A 23,259-nucleotide genomic window follows, 5' to 3' on the forward strand; every position below is an offset into this window, starting at 1 on the left:
TATTGTCTTGTCCATGATTTTATTTGACTTTTGAAGAAATTATTGCTCCTCAGACACTGAGCACGATAACTGAGTCACCTTTCTTTGAGTATTTCTTGACCTGCTCTGCTATTATGAGGTAGGTCCTTATCTCTGATGAAAATGCTGATTATTCACAATGAGAGTAGTAATGACCATAATTTGTGTAATAGGTTATATCACAACTTTCTTCATATCCGTTTACCCCTTATCTCCTGTTTTCTAAATGACTGGGAAATTTACCTGAAAATACAGTATACTGCCAGTAGCTAAACAGTGTGCACTGACTCAGTATCTGCACATTTAAAACTTCAGCGTTGCCTTTTTTATTGTATATGTACAGAGTAAAGCCAACATTTCATGTGTTCCTGTCCTTAAGAGCTATTTTAAATTTCCCAGGTGACAAGTGCTTTAAAACAGCAATCAAAGTTACAGTTTGAGTGTGGTCGTGCATGAATTCTGTATGCAGATGGATTTAACGCTCCTTCCTAATTTGGCCTCAGCGATGAGTTGCTCTTATGCATGAATGCCCTTCAGGCCCTTGGAAACAGCTGCACTTATAGGTACCTACAATGTCTCATTTCAGTTCTTCAGCACACTCCAATTATAGTTATAAATACAGGAGCTGAGTAGGTGTAAATGTGGTACATGCGTATGTGCATAAGTGTTTGGTGGGATAGAGAGCGGTTCAAAAAGCAGAATATAAAGGACTTTTTTTAGTCATCACATGGTACTGGACATTATTAAAAACAGGTAACCTGCTCTGGCAAGGAAAGACATCTTCTGTGAAAAGCCCTAATGTATTTCAAAAAGGTGACAATCTTATGAGAAGATTATGGACATAATGAGCTGACCTTGGTAGAAGAGAATGGCCTTAGGAACTAGATGATGCCCAGCCACTTGCTATGACACGTGCATCTACTGAGCTAAGGATGAAAACTGTGGCTAAAAGAGTTTTATCAGAAGGGATCCTACTCTACTCATCATCCTCACTTCCAGCATTACAGAAACGAATGATCTTGTACATGCCACTCCCACAATCCTAGAAAAACTTGGGTATAAGAGCAGGAATGTCTTATACCCTAAATGTGACCCCACTTTGTAGGTATTTTTACCAAGTCCTCACTGTTCAGCAAATATAAGAATGTGTGTGTGCATGGAGTGCTTAGGTTTGCTGAATATAGCCAATGGAAACCCAGGAAAGTCTTTTAACCTGACTGTGATAATTTTTGAAACATATACCCACAGTTACATCTGTAATTATCTCCACAGATACAGTATAATTAACAAGTTGAATCCCATTTGTTTAATTACATATTGTAACAATTTGTTGGCAAACAGATAGGAACAGTGATCTCTAGATTTGTCATTGTTGTGAGGTTGTTAAGAACTCATCATGGCACAAATTCAAAAATCCGCTTCAGTTTACTCTTTCTTTGGTTGTCCAGTTTGGAATTAAGAAACGTTAATGGGAGCTGGAGCCTACTGTAGCCAACATACACCTGTGGAGAATTTTTAGTATCCATATTTTTGGCTTTAACAGAGAACTGAAACTGGACTGCTCTATGTGTAGAGAAATAGGTTCATTTCAGAGGAAATTCATTCTTATACTATAACAGTTGCTATAACAATGTATAGAATATAATGAGAATATTATCAGTCTTTTGCTCTCTTTTGAGTAGTTTCTTTTTCTTTTTCTGAAAGATAGCTGGAACTGTGAATAATAATATGAACTATCATGTGACATTTCCATGTAAATTGAATACATTTCTCATTAGCTGGAAATTTTCTGCTGAGCAGAAATAGACATGAAGAGCTGTTGGAGCTCAGATGGAGGCAGCCATTGATACTGCACTTTTCACCTTTTGAAGGCCATCCATTCAACGTGCAGAGCTTAGCTGGCGTGGAAGGTGGTACAAAGCATTGAAAAATATGAACCGTGACAACTGTTATGACTCCACACCTGACTTCCACATCAGCCTTGACAGCTCTCTGACACACACACACACACACACACACACACACACACACACACACACACACACACACACCTCATCATAAAAATATGGTACAGAATAATTACTTTTTTTTATCCATTCAATAGTTCAGATGTTTTGTGCAAGAACATTTTCTGTGTTCAACAATGTTTGCTACAATGTTTCCTCTTTTTTTTGGCTGGTAGCATAATCAGTGTATTTATGTGCACTGGGTGGATGAACTCCAAAGTTTCCAAAGCACTTTTATAAATTGGGATTGGACATTCTGTCAGTGTCTATCATTTCAGCCTTTTTCACACAGGTTTACAAAAACCTTCAAGGTCACTGAGGCTCCTTGACATCTATGCTGTGGTATCAAATCATAAACCTGTCTAATGGAGTGAAAATCTTTGCAGACCTTGTGAAATCTTGTTTTAATGCCTAGGGCAAAGACTTCCTGCTGCAGAGCTTTCAGAAGTATGTTAACCTCTCAGTAACATCTGTAGGAGTTTGAAGAGAAATGATGAAATTCTCATAAACAGGCGTAACTTTAAGGCTGCAACAGAATGCAAAGTAAGCCCTGGCTTCCTTCCCACATAGCAAGCAGATCTGGCCCAGATCTGGTATCAAGCCGGCTCTGCTGGTTGACTTCTGGCATGATAAGACGTATGTCATCCAGATATGGGCCAGGCCTGGCATAGATGGTACTGTCTATGTGATGACATGCCATATCTGGCTCGATTGTGGTTTGGTTTATGTGGCCCAGGCCCATAACAAACAGGTCTGGCCCGGATCTGGCATCAAGCTGGCACTTCTGACTGACCGGTGTCATGGCAGGGTGTATGTCAACCAGATGTGGGCCAGGTCTGGCAATGATGGCACTATTTATGTTCCTATTTTCCTATTTTAGTTAGAAGATCCAAATGCCACGTTGCAATACTATACTGCTATAGTAGCCAACGTTTCAAATGCAGATTTGACAGGTTTGTGAGTGTACACTTTATCCAAAACCTAGTGACGGTTTACTCATCTGTGCCAGCAGGTGGCTGTAGCTCAGGAGGTAGAGCAGGTCACCTACTGATTGCAAGGTGATTGGTTCGATCCCTGGCTCCTCCAGTTTGCATCTCAAGAGCTTGAATGTGTATAAATGTCGTTAGGAAGCACTCAGTTTAACGAAAGTGTGTGTGATTGGGTAATTATGGCATGTTGTATAGAGCACTTTGAGCAATCTGAGACAGTAGAAAAGTGCTGTAGAGCACTCAGTCCATTCAATGTCTGAACAGAGTTCCGTCATGTTGCTTTTGCACTATTATGTTCCGGCACGTTGTTATTACATGGATTAATTAAGGTACACATTAGGCTGACATCTGGGGCCAGAGCTGAAACTGTTCTGGGCCAGCACAGGGCCAGCAGTGTGTCTGCAAATGGCCCGTGGCTGCACACAATTTACACATGGCCCACATACCGCAAAGAATGATGGCCGTTTGGTGGCTCAGATAAGGTTTGCCAGAGGTAATCCACACATGGGCCAGCACAGGACCACCAGTATGTCTGCAACTGGCCTTGTGCTGGCCCATGTGTGGGCCACCTCTGGCAAACCAGATCTGGGCCACCAAAGGGCCGTCATTCTTTGCGGTATGTGGGCTACGTGTAAGCACATTGTGTGGGCCAGATCGGGGCCATACCAATTTTGCTATGTGGGTTGATGGCTATTCATGATCCAAATTGTGAAGTTTACTATTTTTGGACTGAATAATTGTCGTATCCTAGAATGTATCAGCTCACTGTAGAATAATTTTTAAAGATATTTTAAAAGCTTTATAATTGTCATTTCTATTTATCAGGGACACCTTCTTTAAATGATATCTATTTGTGTTCTTCAGCAAGTATTGAAGTAAAGGTCAGGATGTTATTCATCTTCCCAGCATGGGAGGATATCCTTTCTGCAACAGCCAGCACATGATAGGAAAATGAGATTCAAATAGAAAGGTCAGAGTTTAAATATTGTTAATCTGGCTTTAAAGTGCTGCTCTTTGTTTCCTGCTTGACTTTTATAATTGGCTTCGTAATCTCATTTAAATACCTTATGACTGGACATTTTTGTTTGTTTTTTAATAGCTCACCTTGTCAGTTTCCCCAGTATCTGGTAAAATGTAATTACATTTCATAATCAGCACAGAGCAACCTGTTGAAAAATGCACGGGGGTGCCGTCTTCCTCCTGCTGCTTGCAATAGTGTATTGAGAAGGTGGATGAGGAAATAGCTAGCATGGCTCTGTCAGATGCTAGCAGCACCTACTGCTAACTAGTTAACTGCTTGTTAGGTCACTCTTTTGAAAAGTCAGCTAGTACAATACAACCGTGCTACATTTGTTGTGTTAAGTAGCAGCAATACATTAATATGATAAAATACAAACAAACATTCAAACTGATTCAATATCAGAGTACTGCATTGTTGCTCACCCATTAAAGTATTTTTGAGAATTAATTTTGAAAATATTTCTGAAAATTGTCTCTCAATTCTGGGCTAAATTTCCACAGGAATCACACTGCATACAGTTCACAAACTTTACTTTTACTAGTAGAATACTACTGTTGTCTGCACTTTAGCTTCTTAAAGCTGCAAAGTGCATTTTAATTTAGTGGGGAAAGGATGTCTGTGGCAGGGGTGTGGTCTCTGGCTCTGCTGCAATGGAGGGGTGGTACAGTAAGCTCACGGGGCTGTGCCGGGAGGACCAAGGTGACAGGTGAGAGGAATTAGAACTAATGAAATCTGCCCCTTTTTAGTGCCTGGACTCAGGAAGGAGTGGCGTGGGGTGTGGGAAGGAGCTGAAAAGCTGGCTTCCGAGCGCTGAAGCAGTGGGAACGCTGTATTTAAAAAATAAAGGCGCTCAGTGTGACAATTGAACACTGTGTGGGTCCTGATCATTTCACAATGTGTAATGCACAATGGAAAGAATGACAAAGGAGGAAAAAACAAAGTCTTGAATGCAACATGTTGCATGCTCTTAAAAGGCTTTACAGCGTTGCTATTACAGATATTGTGCATTGGGAATATTGAGCATTGACAGACTAAAGGCCAAATGAAAAGGTGAGTATTCCAGTGTTCAACGCAACAGTGGAACAACAAAAGTAAATGTGTGTTACATTGTGTATCTTAAAAACAATTTTCCACCTTCTATTTTATTTTGCTGTCACAGCTGCACAACTCAGCGGCGCTTAATGAGTGCGAAGAAACAGAAATATCTAAGAAAAAGTCATCATGAGGCCAATTATAATCTAAAAAACTGTAGAACTGAAAGTCTACAAAGGACCTGTCAAAGTCTTTCCACACACAACCCACGCACCCACACACAGTTCCAGCTCGCTTTCAGTGTGTGAGGTAACCTCAACATGTACCTCTTCAACTACAGACGATTGTGGTTGGTGGCTGAGTCACAGCTTGTCTCTGATGTCACTGCAGACAGAATCACTAATGAACGAATTTCCAACCAAGTTGGCTCTGTGGCTGCATTTTTCAGGATGCCGTAGTCTACCTCTTTGCTATTAAGTACATCACAAGCAGCCTTTTCAGAGTGGAGTGACTACAAAGGTCCACAACAGCTATATACAGTTAAAGTCTTCCGCCAGCTGCAAGATCAGAGGGCTTTGAAAAAAGGGTTTCACAGAATTCTAGCTAAAGCAGTTTTCCTGTATACACAACCTGTTTGTTAAATAAGTTATAAAACCTGTGGATTATGATTGTTTAAATACTTACTTTGTTATCAGTCTACAAAATAAAAAGCAAGGCAAGGAGCAGTGAATCATAGCCTTTCTTAAAAGAGCAGAGTCAGAAGCTGTGTCCTCTTGGTGAAATGCAGCATTCGAGAATGTGCTTATAGTCCTGTCTGTCTGTTGACAGCTCAGAGGCTGGAAGGTGATGTGCAATGTCACTCTCCATCTTGAAAGTCATTAAGTAACCTGTCAGTTTTCATTAAGGGAAACTGTAGTAGGCTACGGAGAGGCGTCAGTGCTTTTGTTGCAAATTGCTTTATGTATTTCTGTATTTAGCACAGAAGAAAGTCGAGGACGACCTAGAGAAGAATTGTACATTATTGCACAAACAGTTCTCAATACAAAACGTTCGAGGTAAGTGAAGGTGTCAGTGCAGTCACTCATGAGTAGGCTTCTCGGTCCATGCTGTGCTTGTGAACCATGACGAGCATTTTGCAGCTTGTGACTCAGATCAGTTTGTCAGCACTTGTCCATTATCAGACGGTGTGCGTCATTACTTACGTGATTATCGCACTACTGTGTCCTTTATTGTTGAGGTGCACAGAAAACACACGTTGTTTATCAAGAAGAAATGCAGCAGAGTTCATTCTGGACAAGTTGGCAGTTATTCAAGATGGTGTTTCTGCTGATGTAAAGCAATATACCTTTTGTATGGCCTTGCAAGTCCTCCACCTCACAACTAGATCCAGTCCTCACTCCTTCTCTGGAACACATTTTTTGCTGAATCTCTGAGTCTGTTGCAATGATCTTAACACATCACTTGAGGTTGGAGTTTTTACTTCCACTTTTAAAACAACCACAGTTAAACCACTAAAGCAATCAAACTTTGATACTAGTATACTAACTAATTACAGACCAAAACCTTCAAACTCATTACAGATTAAACCTTCCCTTTTCGTGCTAAAGATGTACTACTGGACATCTTCAGAAAATGTGAATGAGGCCGTAAATGTTGGTCTTTTAACTGTATTTTTTATTTTAGAGCTCATCTTACGAATTAAGACCTCCCTCACTGCCATTCATACTACACCAAAATAGCTAAGCAATAGATAATTGAATAGCCAATTAGATAATCTACTATAGAATTACCATTCTAAGAAAAAAAGGGGCATTTCCTGTAAATTAAGAGAAACCTCCTGCTTTATACTTACAGGAGAGTCTGGGCAATGAGCTGCTAGAACCTCTTTTATAAGTCTACACATTTGCCTCTTACAATTTAAGCCCAATTTAAGAAATGCTGCTGTACCACAGCAGCATTTCTTAAATTTCTTAAATTCTTAAATTTCTTAAATTTCTTAAATTTCTTTATCATGTAGAAAAACTGAAACCTACTGTTGAAATTGCCCAATATCTCAGGAAGTAAATGTGTAGTTAAACTTCTTTACACTTAGAGAAAGGGACTTTCTTCACTCTTCTGGCCCGCTTAAGATCATAGCGGGCTGTATGTGGTCCACCATGTAAAATGAGTTTGACATCCCTGGTTTAGATCATATATCACTGACAGGAAAGATTGGGTATCAGCCACTCATGACTTTTCCTGTGGTGTTCCACATGGCAGTTGTATTGGTTTATTACTTTTGCCCTTATATGGGCTACAACTTGGCAACCTGTTCACACAGCATAATGTGTTACCATAGTTGTGCAGATGATACATAGCTATACCTATCTGAGATAGATGACGAACTCTCTAACACTGTATTTGACTGACAGCAACAAATAGATCACCACAAACCTCTTAAAACTTAACAAGGACAAAAGACAAAATGTGAGTTCTTTTAATTGGGCCTAAAATCAGACATGATATGTTAATTAATACGTTAGTTACATTAGCTCACAGTAAAAGTCTTATTTTAGATTCTGATTTGAGCTTAAACTTCACATTGATTTTTATCATAAAGACAGCCTTCTTCCATTTTAGGAATATAACCAAGACATGAGCCTCCATCACTCATGTATTCATTTTCAGTAGACTGGATTACTGCAGTGCTCTTTTTGCTGGACTTCCCAAAAACATTAACAGAAGGTTTCAGCAAAGTTCAGAGCTCATTAGTCCCGTTTTATCAGTCTGCTGCAGGATTTATTTAAAATACTGTTACCAGAAAGAAATCTAGCTTCAGGCACTTTACTGTAATTTAACAGCAATATTTGTTTTGCTGCAGGAATAATGGAATAATGACACTAAATGTGCCCCATGCATCACTAACAAATACAATATTTACTGTTACCGTGTTAATCTGGTGAAATTTACAGTGCTCAGCTATTTGGTTAATCATATTAAGCTAAAACCATATAATTCATTTTTTAAAAAGTTCTACATCTTTAGTAGAAATCGCTGATATACAGTGAGACAGTCTTTTTTTGTCTTATCATTGGATTTGTAAAATGTTACAATAAAAAAAATTGTGCTTTAAAAAAAATCATGTTTTAGAACAAAAACAAAATGACCTTTTTCATATAAAACCTTTTATTCTAAATATTCAAAAAAGTGGTCATGGTTTAATGTGACATACCATACATTAACACACTGGAAACATACAATGCTATATTGTTTTTAAAAACCAAACAAAGCCCCGGATAGGAAATTCATGATCAATAAACAACATTTAAAATAGCATGCAACACTTGATGATGTCATGTTTCAAAAAAAAAAAAAAAAGATCACGTGTCCATGAAGCCTTCACATATATTCAACAAATAGAAATATATAAAAAAAATACAGTGAAAATTATTTCTGTTGTCCTTCCATCACAAATTGTAAAATTCTCATGCATCTTCCAAACCCAAGTTGTTATTATGACTATGATTGATACATGATTCTTGTTTACAACATTCTGATTCTGAATTAATGAGGGCTGGAGCTTTAAAAGGCCTTTCACAGCATACCCACATGAGCTATTGGAACACCTTTGCAAGCATTTATCGCTGCGTTAAATGATGCATGTGCTAACGTCTATAATGAGGCTCCTCTCAGCTGTCAACGATGGGTGGATACATTCACCATGCTCGAATCAGGATTCTGATGTGAGCTACAGACCTAATTAAAAACTGTCACCTCGGGAAAAGAGAAGGAAACGTAATGTGTGTGGGCGGAAACTTAATGAGCTTCTTCAAACCCGAACGCACACGCTCAGTCGTGCAGTCGTTAATGGTCATACAAACCACCATGTGCATGTGGCCTTACGTGTCCTGACATGTTATATAATACTTCATTGACGGTCCTCCTTGACTTTCTGCAGCACTCACAGGCTGTTAATCACGTATCTGACAAGGGAAGCAGCAGCACAGTCTTTGCTTTGAGAAGCTACACTAAAGCTGGGATGGCTTTCCTCAGACTACTCAGCAATTATGTACTAATAGTCTTTCTCCCAGTGTATTGCAGTTCAGCACATGGTACAGGTAAGTGTTTACATGATATTGATTGCTTTTTAGAAACATAAAGAGAAGTAACAGTATTATTTGTTAAAGTTCCTTTCTATTTTCCTCAGTGATGCCCCTTTGATTTTATTACACATAATAGCGAATGGCTTTTATACACGAACACACACGACCAGACTCTGCTCAAACCAAGAAAACATGTCAGGGATTATGTTGTGCCCGCTAAACTGAGTCACACTTGGGGATTAATGTCACTTGGGAAGTAAAATTGAAGTAATGTCTTAGCCTGTAAAGATCTTAGAAAGGCAAAAATCAAACAAACAAAAATAAAAACATATTAAAACTATTTCTTATACCTTTAGGAGATGGGATGATATGCAGCAATAGTTATGATTTCTTTTTGTAAGAGCAGAATTACTTCAGATTTGATTTCTATACATACAAAAATGAAACATATGTCTGCATTTTTATTTATTTAAATGAACTGGAACATATTAGATACATAGGAAAAACTGTACTGGCATAATCCTGAGGTCAGATTAAAAGGTCACTTTTGCTGACCATATCACAAACTACTTTTTTCCCCCAAAGTCGTCTAAATGAGTAATGAAATATCAAGCTAATATAAGCTGGAGTTAAGTTAGTTAAACGTTACAATTGGTAGTTCATGGACATACATATTTGACAACTAATCCTTATATAAGACCTTGTTTGGTTGGTTCAAGCTGTTTTAATTTACTTTTCCCTGAATTTCATCACTGTCTGTGTCTTGGCAAAGCAGCTATGGGAATATTAGATGAAGCCAAACTGTAAAGTGTGAAAGAACAACAAAGACCATATAAGGATGCAGGGGGAGGTGCTATAAATCACAAACCTATCAACCATGAAACTTCATTTGTGTCCCATTTGGGGCCTTTGTGCTCTCAGTTTAGCTTAGCATTCAATTTCCAGATTGTGGTTTTTGCTAAAACATCCTCATTTACATTACCCCTGCATGTTAAATGGCATTCAAGGGTAACTGGTGTGCTTGAACTAAAGGGTTGACTGGCCTCACTACTGCCACAACTGGAGTGTCAAGACAAAGGACACTTTGGGTACCTCTAAGATGCCAACAGCTTTGACAAATTAGCAGTATTTAATGGCAGCAGAATGGAGGAAGGTTGATATGGCATAACAAATCATCTTATAAGACAAACTGCAAAACTGTAAATGGCACTATTAAATGAATGGGACAGTGCCAGCTGTTGCTGTTTAAATGCACTGAACAAAATCAGACAAGCAAGATGCACTATACACTAGGAGAGACAAAAATGGAAAATATCCCTTAAAAATTGATTAACTTTTATATTTTAATAATTTAAAAGAAGAAGTAGATTCATATTCATAGATTCATAGAGTAATTATAAGTGGAAGTGAGATATAGGCAGTGCCTGAATAACATTCCTGCCATTAGTATAAATTTTCATCATCCCCAAACCTGTAAGTGAGCAGCATTTATTTAAATAATTTCTTCTTCTATATGATGCCCCTAGTATATCTGTAAAGCCTTAATCGGGTCACTAATGTGACACACAGTAAATAAGGATTTCTGATTGTATACATTCACTAACAACAATACATAACAGACCTTATCGTTACGAATAGAGGAACTATTCCCCAACCAGCTCAATCACAGAGAGCGGTAAGGTGGAGATGTGCCTCACAGCTTCGGATATTTTACTACTACAGTACCTCAAATGCCAGAAGTTCATTTAAATTCAGTTTTCAAAACCCTGAAATGCTAGATTTTAGAAATATCTTATTCTTCTGTCAGGAAAGCAGGATCATAGCTTTGGTATACTCGAGTTAGAGGGTTTGATCAGAAAGCCTGGCACTGTGGTTAATGTAACTGTCGGCACATTAAGATGGTTAAAGAAAAAAAAACTAAGACAGTTGATAAAGCGGTGACCTTTTCTCAAATGTTACCTCAAGTAATCAAATATATCTCAAAATGCTTTCTCCTCCCTTGTCATGCAAACTCCCTCAAGTCAAAGAAAAAAAAAGTCCACTTATTTTCCAAGACACATCCCAAACACATGATTATCACTGCTGTTCTCAAAAATAAGTAGTATGAGAGCTCGCACCAGCGCTGCTCAGTCTCTCACACACCGTCATCCTCAAAGGTTCAGTATACTTTTTAGTAAGGCACAAGTGGAATATTCCTCATAATGAGAAACTGAATGTCAGTCACAAAGGAACTAATATGTCAACATTCATCTCTATAGCGAGGGCAGACTGACCGGCAGATGCAAGGCATATAAATTCATGCTGTAACAAGCGTAATGCAAAAGAAAGAGGGACATTCCTTTGTGTTAGCACAGAGCTGCTGCCTTGTAGAGAACGTGTTCATTGTTGATGATGCAGTGTTTTTATCAGTGAGGATCCTCTCGATCTGATGCAGATTTCAGGGCCTCTGAAAAATTCAGCAGGAGCTTTGCACAGACACGTCTATTGCTTCCGAAGTTTGATGAATTTATTGGTCTTTGTTTGCAGGGGGTAGGAGGACAGGATGCCCAGTGTGTTGCTACCTCGGTACAGGGTTTTCATTTCCTTCCTCTGCTCAGGAGGAGTTTTCTTTTTTTCTTCAAGCTCATGCCTCCAATACAATCATTTGCTCCAGTCTGGAACAATTTTTTTTATTTTTTATTTTTATTTGGCTCAGTCACTAGCACAGCAGTCAGTCAGTCACGTTGATGACATAAAGACTTCAGACTTCTTTCACAGACTAAATCCAAACTGTGTGTTTTTATGTGTGAGGCTCACACACATGAAGGTACATGGCTTCATGACTGATTTATGCGATGGTTGGAACACAGTCTACTTAACAAATGTGTTTGGGTATGTCATCAGCGATGCTCTGTGAATGAACACAAAAGCATGTTTGTATCTGTAATCTCTGTCAGTGGCTAGATGTATTTTACACAGCTCCCCAAATCTTATTATTCACGCTGCTCCTCATTTGAGGTTTTCGATGATGGCGATCTCCTGTCGGTCGGCGTATTCTGGACTGAGGCCGTTTAGATAAAGGCTGCCGTTCCTCGCCAGGGCCCCCGGGACAGGACTGAGGGAAAGATTCACTGTGGGATAACCCTCTCTGTCCTCACAAAAGTTAGCTGACAGCGTCCTCTTGCCAGGGGTCATTTCCTGGTTGATGGACGCATTAATACCCAGCTCAGATGACAGCTTGCGCTTGATGGATGCAGCACGCTGAAACTTGTCATAAATGTCAACACTGAGTCGCCTGCGGGTCTCTTTGAACTCTGCTGACACATTTGCAGTCCATTCTGCTGCATGTGCACGAAACTCCCCAACCTGCAGAAAAAGAATGAAGATTGATGTTTGAAGGCGATCAAACACGTGATTCTAAGTTTCTCTATCTACACCTGGTGTTAGAAAAGTCTAGTTGCACTAAATGTCTCTGTTTACTTGTGTTTGGGTAACATGTGTGAATTATATCATTGCTGGTATTTTACAGTGATAAAATTATTATGATAGATTGTGCAGTTGCACTTGTTGGTAATTTGTGTGCACGTTTTGGACAAAGAGCTGAAGCTGTCTTCAGGGTTGCCAGATTTGTGGGTTTCCCACAGATTTGGGCTACTTTTAACATAGCATTAAAAGTTGACAAAATTAAACACAAGGTGAACGTTTATTCGGGGTGATTGTAGAATCCAGAATCTGAATGCCAATGAAAAAATGAAAGGTAGTTTAGTTCAATTCAATTTTATTTATAAAGCGCCAAATCCCAGCAACAGTTACCCCCACGAGCAAGCACTTTGGCAACATGGGGAAGGAAAAAGTCCCTTTTAACAGGAAGAAACCTCCGACAGAACCAGGCTCAGGGAAGGGTGGCCATGTGCCACGACTGGTTGGGGTGAAAGAAGGTTAAATCCGCTCAACTCAGAAACAGGCAGCAAACACAGGAATGGCATAAGATGCTCTGCCAACAACTGAAGGGAAAGACTGGGCTTAAATATGTACACTGAGTTTATCAAGGGAAGTGGATACAGGAGGGTGACGAGACACAGCTGAACCTAATTTAAAAACAGGGCAAGGAAGAAAAACTAAAAACAAGAAACAATCAGCTACCAAAATAAAACAGAAAATAACTAAAGGGGAGCAGAAACAAGTAGTTAAGGACACTTGGGAGGCTAGACTATGTAAAGCATTCAAAAATATTCTCTAAACACTAAAAAAAACAGACTACCAAGGTTGTCAAGACCAAACACAGCAGCAGTATAATAAAACAATAAAAAACTAAGAACCCTAAACAACCAGTCACAACTGAAATAGGACACTTAATAACCAAGAATACAAAGTTCCAAAATACAAAAACTTTCCAAAACTTAGGGTTCCAAAACACAGGACCATGAGAATAGCATATTGTTCAATATCCAAGTATTCAAATTCTGTTGACATAAATTTATTGTTGTCTTGAAGTTAAAATGGCTGTTAAAGATTCATAAAAGCTAAAATGTGTAAATTTAACTGACAGGAGGTTGCTAGACAACCGGATGAGATCATAATATCCGATATGGATAAGACTTTTTAGGGTCCCAAATGTGCCCATGTGCCAAATTTGGTCATAAATAAATAAATCAAATATCTACAAATAAAAATTCATATTAAATTTGTTAACTTCAGTAACCTACCAACATTACTCATCATGTACATACACTGCCGTACTAATATGGGGATCCCATTGCAGCATATTAGGCTGGTTTTGGTCTTCTTATTGCTGGTTGTAAGGGTGGTTTTGAGACACCGACATGGCAACCCCAAGGCTTCTCTATTTCTGGCACAGTTCTAAGCATCTACACTAGAGACACTTTTACTGCCATCCTCTGTCACACAGTCAGATTAAAATTTAATTCATGTGAAGAGACAAAGTAATTTTTTATAACTCTAATGTAGAACATGGAGTTGAAGCACTAAATCCAGGAAAAACAAAAAAACTTGGATGTGTTACATGAACATGGTTTATAAAATGTCATTTCTGTTAATCAGTGCAAACCCCTGTTTAATAGCTCTTATCCAGAGCATTCTTCCACAAAATATACCAGCACTCCAATTAACAAATGAGCACGACAGACCTTTTTAACATTCATTCATTATTTGCAATAAAAGAATATTAATGCAGGAGCCTAAAGCAATGAATTAAAAATGAGTTTTTGTCATTGAGCTGTGTGTGACCTACTGAACAGGCCTCTGGCGGATATATACTGTATGTGCTTTGCACAGTATGCTTATTTATGGTTCCTGAATAGTGACAGGGAAGAGGGAGTTAGGCCAACACATCATTGATCCCACCTTCATTATGAATTAGACCCGTTTCTCCCGGCTGTTTTGTTTATTTATTAGGCTCTAAGGTACACTTGAATTGAAAATGATGGTGCACATTGGAGCACAAACACTGCACGCTTTCCCTGCTGTCTTTTCACTTTCTCTTCCCTTCCCCTAATCCATTCCCTCAGTCTCCCACTTTGTCTGTCAGTAATGCAATTCCCTGCGGAGCTCACAGCCTACACAGCTGTACTCCTAATTATGGCTGTGAAAGGATTTCCCACTATAGAGTGCTATATGCCCTTCAATGTGTGCATGAATGTGTGGCTTTTCCCATTCTTTCTACATATAAATAATGAACCTGCCACAGCAGCACAGTATCATATTTATCAGCACCAGCCACTGCAAACACACCAAAGATTTTGACCAAGTCCTGCACAAAATGGCATTTTTACATAACAGGGTGGGGCCAGGATGGAGATTGAGCATTTCACTTTCAACTGTGTGTGAGGAAAAAACTAAAAAAGTCGAGACAAATAGGATCATATTCAGTAACTGTAAAGAAACCCCTCCATTGACAAAGTTATATTTGTGGATAGTTAATCTGTAGCATCATTGTGAAACACTTTAACACATGTACAGTTGTTTGGTTGTAATTTGAAAGAAATGATTGAGAATTTTCTGAGACAAAGCGCTTGATCTAAAAGGCTGATTGGTGAGCCACAGCTGAACTCAGTGTCCTTCTATATTAGACAGTTACAACAACTCATTGCTTCAGTTTTACTTGACGCCTTCCACCCTTTGCACAGCGATTTTTAGTTTCTTCCGTCTGGGTGAAGTGTAAAACAACAAGGCTTAAAAACAGCTTTTTTTCCAGCTGCCATCTTTCAGATGAACAGATCATAGTTTTGCTTATATTGATTATTTATGCTTCATGATGTGGAAATTCTTTTATGATTATTTATTCAATTCATTAGGTTGGATTAGGCTTGTGTTTGTTTTAAAAGTGTGCAGGACTATTAACTTACTGCAGACCAAATGTTTGTACTCACAGGTACAAAAAAAGTAACCTGAACCTTTCTGTCATTGGAAAAAAAATGCATTAACTACAAATTTGTTGGCTTTGCTACTTAAAGAGTGAAAATTCACTGAATACTAACTTCTCAATATACTTTGTAGAGCAGGGGTGTCAAACATAAGGCCTGGGGGCCAGAATTTACCCAGCAAAGACTCTAATCCAGCCTGCTGGATGGCTTTGGAAAATGTTCCAAACTTGTTGGATACTTTGTGTGAAATAAAGGCCAAACAGCAATAAAAAAAAAACAAAAAAAAAAACGTGAAAATGAAAAATGCTAATAGACCTCTCAGTAAGTGCCAACCACGAGCTTGGTTCCTCAAGCATGGGATGCTATTAGCATAAGACTCTAAGATAAATTTTGGGATTCGAGGGGCTGACAGAGTTCTTTCTTCAACTTCAGTTCAGATTCTGCATATCTGCATGCTTTATGTTGTCAGTAAAACCAACAAAAGAGCCAACTTAACAGCACTACTTGCCTCTTCTTTAGTTTTCTTGGAGATAACCCGAAACCAGTCTCCGATCATACTTAGCACTGCAGCAAAGTATGCCAAGCCCACCAAAATCCAGAAGAGCACCACGGGTTTATAGTAATCAAGGTATTCTGGTTTCTCGAACCCACCTGAAGAACAACAAACAAAACTGTGTTATAAAAGTCGGTCACATCGTTCTGGGATACTTACAGTGCTGTGCAAAAGTCTCGAGCCGCCTGTCATTTCTCATTTACATTTTGCTTGGAAAATGAGAAATAGCTGCAAATATTAATTTAAATATATGTGTGCCAATATTTACTACAAGATCCCCAACAGCACTGGCTGAAATCAGCCCCAAATCAGAGTTGCCACCATGTTTCACAGCTGGCGGTAGAAAAAAGCTTTAAACCTGAATTCAATTTCTTAAGTACATGACTTTTAGATACTTTTCATCTGCTGTAGATATTTTTTTAAGGCCTGACATTTCTTTGGTCCCCAACCTTTTAAAGCTTTTTTTTTTTTTTAGCTCATAGATTCTTGGGAATCATCTTGTTGGTGCAAATATGCTATTTTATGCATTTAAAAGTGTTAGATTTGACATCTGTTTTTGCAGCAGACTGCTAATAACAAAATGCCTAAAGATAAAATTTAAAATAGGTTCTTTCCCAAACTGGTTGTTCCCTTGAGTTAGGGGCCTTTTTTTTGAACGATTGAATGATTTGTAGGTCAGCCTTGAAAACAGTCAGGTACAGGGAATGGACAGAAAATGAGTGAAAAACCAAAGAAAAACTTTTAAGAAAGTCTCTTGAACACTTTCAAAAAAAGGTGTCTGGCTCCTTGGAAGAAATGAGTGGTAGCTAAAGACTTTTGCACAACGCTCTGCTTGACTTCACCCAAATCTATTTCTATGAATGACTCAGGAATAGGGGCTTTTATATAATGATTTTTCTATAATAGATCCATGTTGCATCAGTTCATGGGCTGGTTCTGGTTTTCTGTCATTGTGAACATATTACCTTAAGCCCATTTAAATGCCGCCTCAGCCCCCATTATGGTCCTTACCTTTCAATGACTCCGTAAAATATCAGCAGGGATGAAGAGTCAGAGCCAGCCAGCTCAGTGTGCAGTTAGATAATCTCCCATTACAACAACATTTTAACTAACGGGAGTCCACATTGATTAGCTTAGTGTAGCTACTGGGGGTTGGCACAGGTGCCACAATCTAATCTATAATCATTAGGCCTGTTCAGGGAAGTTTAATCCAGCAGTCTAAGTGTTTGTGATTTGTCCCATCTGCCTCTCTCTTGTTATCTGCCAAGAAGGTCAAATCAAGCTAATACCAGCTGCTACACAAATACACACAAGCTACGAAAAATGCACAGTACACCCTCTTACTTTTTCTATCACAGACATACTGTATTATGTACAGTGTGTTTAGTTAATTGTTTATAATTATTCTTTTAGGGTGTTTACAGACTTGCGTCATGAAATAGTGTGACATTTCAAGAAATGCGGTACGCTTATTACATTTCTTGTGGTGAGTCATGATCAGTGCTCTTCTCGGGTTTATTTATGGAAGGAGAATGAATCTACTTCCAGCAGCTGTATAAAATTTGAAAATAAGCAGGAAGCAGGGTATATCTGAAGATAACAAAATGCCAACTGGTCCATCAGACACAGTGTGACACATTGTTTATTCTGCACAAAAAAACCCCCAACAACTGTAAAACAAGCTTGCTGTTTCACAAAGATGAAACAATATGGTAGAACAAAATGGGAATAATTATTGTGAAATGAGCCAATGTCCGAAGGAAAACTATTGTCCAAAACTAATGTAAAAAATTACTAGAAGGTCTGGCTCCTTAGAAACATAATCTGACCAGTGGCTCTGTTATGCTTGCTTGGATATAAAGTAATTCCCATCAACATCTTCAAAGCACCAAATGAAGACAACATTTGGGAGACTAATGTGATGTTCTGGTAGAGCTCCAGAGACTCACACAATCAGTGGCTATGAGCTTGGTGGTCTTTACAGTTAAATATGTTATCGGTGCTCATAAGAACTACTGTTAAGGTGCTTGTAAATTAAAGTGAGGCACAGAATATAATTGTAGTGCACTGGGAGGCTTATCACTGCTGCGCAGATCCTTTGAGTCAGGCTGGCCGATAAATCATTCAACTATAAATACACTGATTCTACATAAAAATGAAAGACAAAAGAAAAATTCAAGTGACCTTTTTCTCCAGCGACAAAGTCTCCAAAGCCGATGGTGGTGAGCGTGATGACGACAAAGTAGATGGACTCGAGAGTGCTCCAATCTTCGATGTGCTTGAAGATGACGGCTGGCAGGGCCACGAAGATGAGGCACCCGAACAGGATAAAGAGTAGCGTGGAGATGACGCGAATCTTTGTCTGGCTGACTTTCCACTTCTGTAGGGAGATTAGCTCACATGAAGAATACATGATGTGCACTTTCGGAGACTAAAACTTTAAATTCAATCTGTGGGAGCGAAAGGGAAGTGCTTGAAAGAATTCAAACAGCGCAGAAGCTTTACATGGAAACACTGCGGCTGAATTTTATGAATAGTTACCATGTGCTTTGGTTTCTGATGTGCTAATAAAACAAGATGTTTGCTTTTCCTTACAGGTGCGGCCGCTGGCGATACATCGTGAATTTTTATTTGTATGCCATCCTTTTATTCCGATTCCGATCCAATTTCTTTCCTGCCTGTCCTGCGTTAGATATTGTCAATATGTATACTACATATAATGTAATAACTGAAAAAAACACCAACAACAACAACCCATGCTTTTATTTATTTATTTATTTGGATCTGTGGGGATAGGTTAATTGGAAAATCCAAATTGCCATTAGGTGTGAATGTGAGTGCGAATGGTTGTCTGTCCCTGTGTGTTGGCCCTGCGACAGACTGGCGACCTGTCCAGGGTGTACCCCGCCTCTCGCCCTATGACAGCTGGGATAGGCTCCAGCGCCCCCCGCGACCCTGAAAAGGATAAGCGGAAGCGAATGGATGGATGGATGGATGGATCTGAATATTGTAATGAGTCACTTTCTTTGACCTCTTCCTAGGAATAAATTGTATGTTTTCTAACATCTCAAGCTGTGAAGTTCATGCGACATCATTTCCACTCTCAGATGGAACGCTCACCCATGACTTGACATCCCTTGGAAATGCTCTAATAACAGATTTACTACATTTTTAGTAGCAGCTACTGTATGCTAATTGATACATTAGAGTCAGCACTTGCACTGCTTCAACAACAGCATGCACATTTCATTTCTTCATTATCCCCAGAGTTCGTCTTTTGCTTGAGTTACTGTGCATTATATTCTGCACGCTGTCCTTTTTTGTGCTGCCCTTGCACTCATGGTGACTGCTTTCAGCTGGGTCTCTTGGTATCATGCCCTTTTCCTCTGCAGTTATGTAAGACCAAAGCACAGCACCTCAGAGGTAAAGTATAAAGAGCAGACAGCCCTCAGATCACTCTGTCTGTGATGTCTTATGTCCGCATCGCTCTCAAAAAAGCATAGTACAACAATGCACAGTTGAAAGGTAATCTACAGTGAATGTTATAGAAACAAATTAAAACTGCATCACTGTATTTCCATGGGGACCAGTGAAGCTGATGGTTTTCAGCACCTTCACTGCACGGCAGTGAGTTCAGCAGGTGGCAGTCCATCTTTTTCCATTGTCTCCATGACCTTCCAACCTGTCTTTTCCTCCCCGGGGAGGGACAGAGCCAGCTATACATCAAAATCAGTACCCTGACAAAATGCTTTTGTCAGTGCTTTTATACTGAAACAGGAGACTCTTAAACTACTTTTTGAGGGGACGTATGAGTTCAGCTGACTTTTACAGATAAACAAAGTACATCAGGAAATGAAAAACATCTGATAATTAGGCCCTCATCTTTTTTTGTCTTTCTTCTAGGAATCTACCAGATGCTACACTCTTCAAGGTAATAAAAGTCAGTGCCTATCTACCTTATCAACAGATTTGTATTCATTTTTAATCTAAATTCGCAATAAATTTCACTTTTTACAACTTTATTCATGTATAATGTCACTGATGGATAGAGAACATATCTTACCACGATCATCTTCTCTACTTTGGCAATGCCCTTCCCAAAAATAGTTCCCAACTGGTCCCCGACACCAGCCAGTAAGAATCCAAATAGGGGAATCCCCAGCAGGGCATAGATTATACAGAAGATCCGCCCACCTTCTGTGTGAGGAGAGATATTCCCAAATCCTGAGAGAAATGACACACACACAGTGAATGTTGAGTGGATCTTGACAGTTTCAGTGATGTTATGTTTCCAAATTATTCTATCCTCTGGAGCAGAACATAGTTTTAATGTACAATTTGCATACTTTCTAACATAAAAATTAAAGGCGATTGTTGATTCATAGTTGAATCTGTTTTATTTTTCTCTGAGCTTTCATTCATGAAATTGCACATTTTTAAAAATCGTATTGCTCTCTACTTTTGCTATATCACGCTTGTCAGTTTAAATCATGAAAAATCGTGTGAACGAGTGTTTGGTTTTTCTTCTGTAATGAAAAGGAACATGAAGAGTGAAGGATCCAAATGCAGAAAACAGACATTGGTTAGATTAAACAGAAGGCACTGTTTATTTAGATTAAAAACTCAGATTTAAGTCCTAAACAGAAGATGAGCAAAGTCCAAAATCCAAACCCAAAACCCTGAGGGTCAGAGAAATATGCAAGCAAATGAGCAGAGAAGCAGTACTACACGACAAGCAACGCAACCAAATCGTTGCCTGGTCACTGGCTGGATCCCTCCTTATGTGGGGATGGTCTCCCCCCCCCACCGGCCACCTTGATGTGTAAGGTGGGCTGACCCATGTTAGAATGTCCGGTCTGTGCCTCCAGGGCTCGTGGGTGCCTGTAGGCCAATTGGGTGGGTTAGGGCATCTTGTCTCAGGGAGCTTGTCCAGACCATTTTGTCTCATCCCTATTGTGACGCAATGTGCAGATGAGCTCCAAGCCTCAGGACTCATCTGCACACTCCAGTCTACTCTTTGTGGTGGTGGTGCTGGGTGCTGCCCTAGACATGGCGGTGTTCAGGACCGTTGTCATTGTCATTGTGTGCCTGACGTCTGACTTCTTACCGCCCTCTGGCAGGGTGTTGGGAATGGGGCTGCCTACTGAACCAGTCTTTGCTGGTTCTCTCTTTTCTTACTTGGTCTTCCATGTCCCAGCTCCATACATCACATCACTCATTCCCTTAGGGTCTTGGGGAGAGGGGTGAATCATATAGTTCAGTGGTCCCCAACCCTTTTTGCGCCACGGACTGACCTTTAAGGTGTCGCTGATAATTACAACAAAATAAAACCAGTAACGGTACCACAAAAAGAAGATTTATTCAGAACAAACGGGAAAAGACCCATGGAAACCTAGTTAACAATAAAACGATCAAAAAAAATAACAATAAAAACCGATAAAACCCTGAAAACCATAAATGTCACACCCAAGCCTCAACTCTCGCGGCCTGGTACCAAACGACGTACCAGTCCGTGGCCCGGGGGTTGCGGATGGCTGATGTAGTTCACCCCAACCCCCCTTTTGAGTAGTAACTCTAATAATTATGGTTCACGACATATAACCACACACATAGGCCATGGGGGGCAGTGCAGTACCCAGGAGGCTGTTTCGTGGGGCTGCTGCAGTGGCCCTATTCACCCCTTCACTGACCCTCATTTTATCTGTAAGTTAGACATTGAGGGTCTTTGCAGTACCAGTTTGCCACTGGTTCGGGGCAGCATTTGCTCACCAGGTTCTTGAGTGCCTGGAAACCTGGGACCCTATTCTTGAATTGTACCAGAGTGACAGGCCTCTATCAGGGTTGATTCCCTTTTGTCTTTGGTCCTCTGGGACTCTGGTTCCATCTCTGCCTGCCTTTGGGCATGCTCTCTCTGTCTCACACTCATACTACAAGAAGATTGCTGATTTATGTATCTGTGTATTTTATAATTGTTGTGTTGCACGTGCTGTATGTCTGTTCTTTTTTTATACAAGAGCTGTAGTTGGCGATACATTGTGCTTTTTTTCCTGTCTGTCCTGCCTTAGACATTGTTATACTGTACCACATATATTGCAATTACTGAAATAACACAAATAGAAATGGATAAATAAGCAGAGAAAAATATTCACGTGAAAAAAAAACAGAATTTCAGAACTTCATTCATTACAGGCTGCAACAAAACAAAACCTGCCAGACAAGAAAATTTTCACGAAGTCTGACTGTGCTATGATATGATTGCTGAGAGGCACAAAAGAATAGCTGTGAGAAATTTCAGTAGAAGCTGCGTAACGTCTCTGACTCGGAAAAAAGCTTATTATTCTCACCCTCTATTCTCAGCCAACTCTAACATGAATGAAAAATGGGGGGAAAATGAAGCGATGAACATTGAGCTGTACCTCTGAAACCTGAGAAACAAAAATATGAGTCTATTACAGGTTTAACGCCTTTGTTTTAATCCCCAAACCCATATTTAGCTGCAGCTAGAAAATCAGTCAAGATCGTGTTTAAAAACAAAATCTGCGCCTCTCGTACTCCTGACCCCACACACCCATCAAAATGCAATATCAATTTCATTATTTAACGTTTAATAAGGCATCTGCATAATGAACTACATCCACTTTTCTTAATTAATGTAGTCATCTGTCTCAGGAAATGAGCTGCAGGGTGTCTTCTAACAACTTTCCATGATCACATTGGAGCAGGGTGACACCTAATGTGAGAACAATTGTCAATCATGGCTCAGTAATTTTAAGATCAGTACAATGGGAGACAGGATGTCGGATTAGGTTTTTTAACCTGCGGGTGACATTGCAAAACAAATGAGAAGCAGGAGCGCTCTAATTTGAACCTGTACTTAATTCATTTCTTCCTGAATTAATTCTAGTTTATATTCTAAGCTCATCTTTTGTTTTATTTCAATAGCAGACATAAAAGCTTAGTACGGTAAGGGTATTAGTCACATGTGGCAGAAGACATCTGTGGTATTCATTCATCTGTCTATTCATTAAGCGATGTTGTTACCTCGTTATGCATAAATAATCAAATAATAAATAGTTAATAGGAGTGTCATGATGACTACATATTGATTAAAATCATGACAGATATAAATAAAAAATGTTTCTTTTTAGTTTTGTCATTGAAACGTGCAAACATACATGGAAACACAGTATAAGTAT

At 39.4% G+C, this 23,259-nt stretch overlaps 1 protein-coding gene across 1 annotated transcript in view; it reads right to left on the bottom strand.

Moving 5' to 3' along the window:
- Nucleotides 1–8,309: 8,309 nt before the first annotated feature.
- Nucleotides 8,310–23,259, bottom strand: part of LOC146652130 (potassium channel subfamily K member 2-like) — a 40,853-nt gene continuing 25,903 nt past the window's right edge. Inside the window, exons 4-7 of the mRNA XM_085382309.1 lie at nucleotides 20,127–20,287; nucleotides 18,248–18,443; nucleotides 16,019–16,161; nucleotides 8,310–12,493 (exon numbers count right to left, since the gene is read on the bottom strand). Of these exons, the coding sequence (XP_085238435.1) occupies nucleotides 12,137–12,493; nucleotides 16,019–16,161; nucleotides 18,248–18,443; nucleotides 20,127–20,287 (857 nt within the window). The 3' untranslated portion in view covers nucleotides 8,310–12,136. The remainder of the gene's footprint in view (nucleotides 12,494–16,018; nucleotides 16,162–18,247; nucleotides 18,444–20,126; nucleotides 20,288–23,259) is intronic.

This window comes from Rhamphochromis longiceps, linkage group LG15, assembly GCF_057381845.1.
Source record: "Rhamphochromis longiceps isolate RC_006_pf linkage group LG15, R_longiceps_female_GT1.1, whole genome shotgun sequence".
In the NCBI taxonomy this organism is placed as follows: domain Eukaryota; kingdom Metazoa; phylum Chordata; class Actinopteri; order Cichliformes; family Cichlidae; genus Rhamphochromis; species Rhamphochromis longiceps.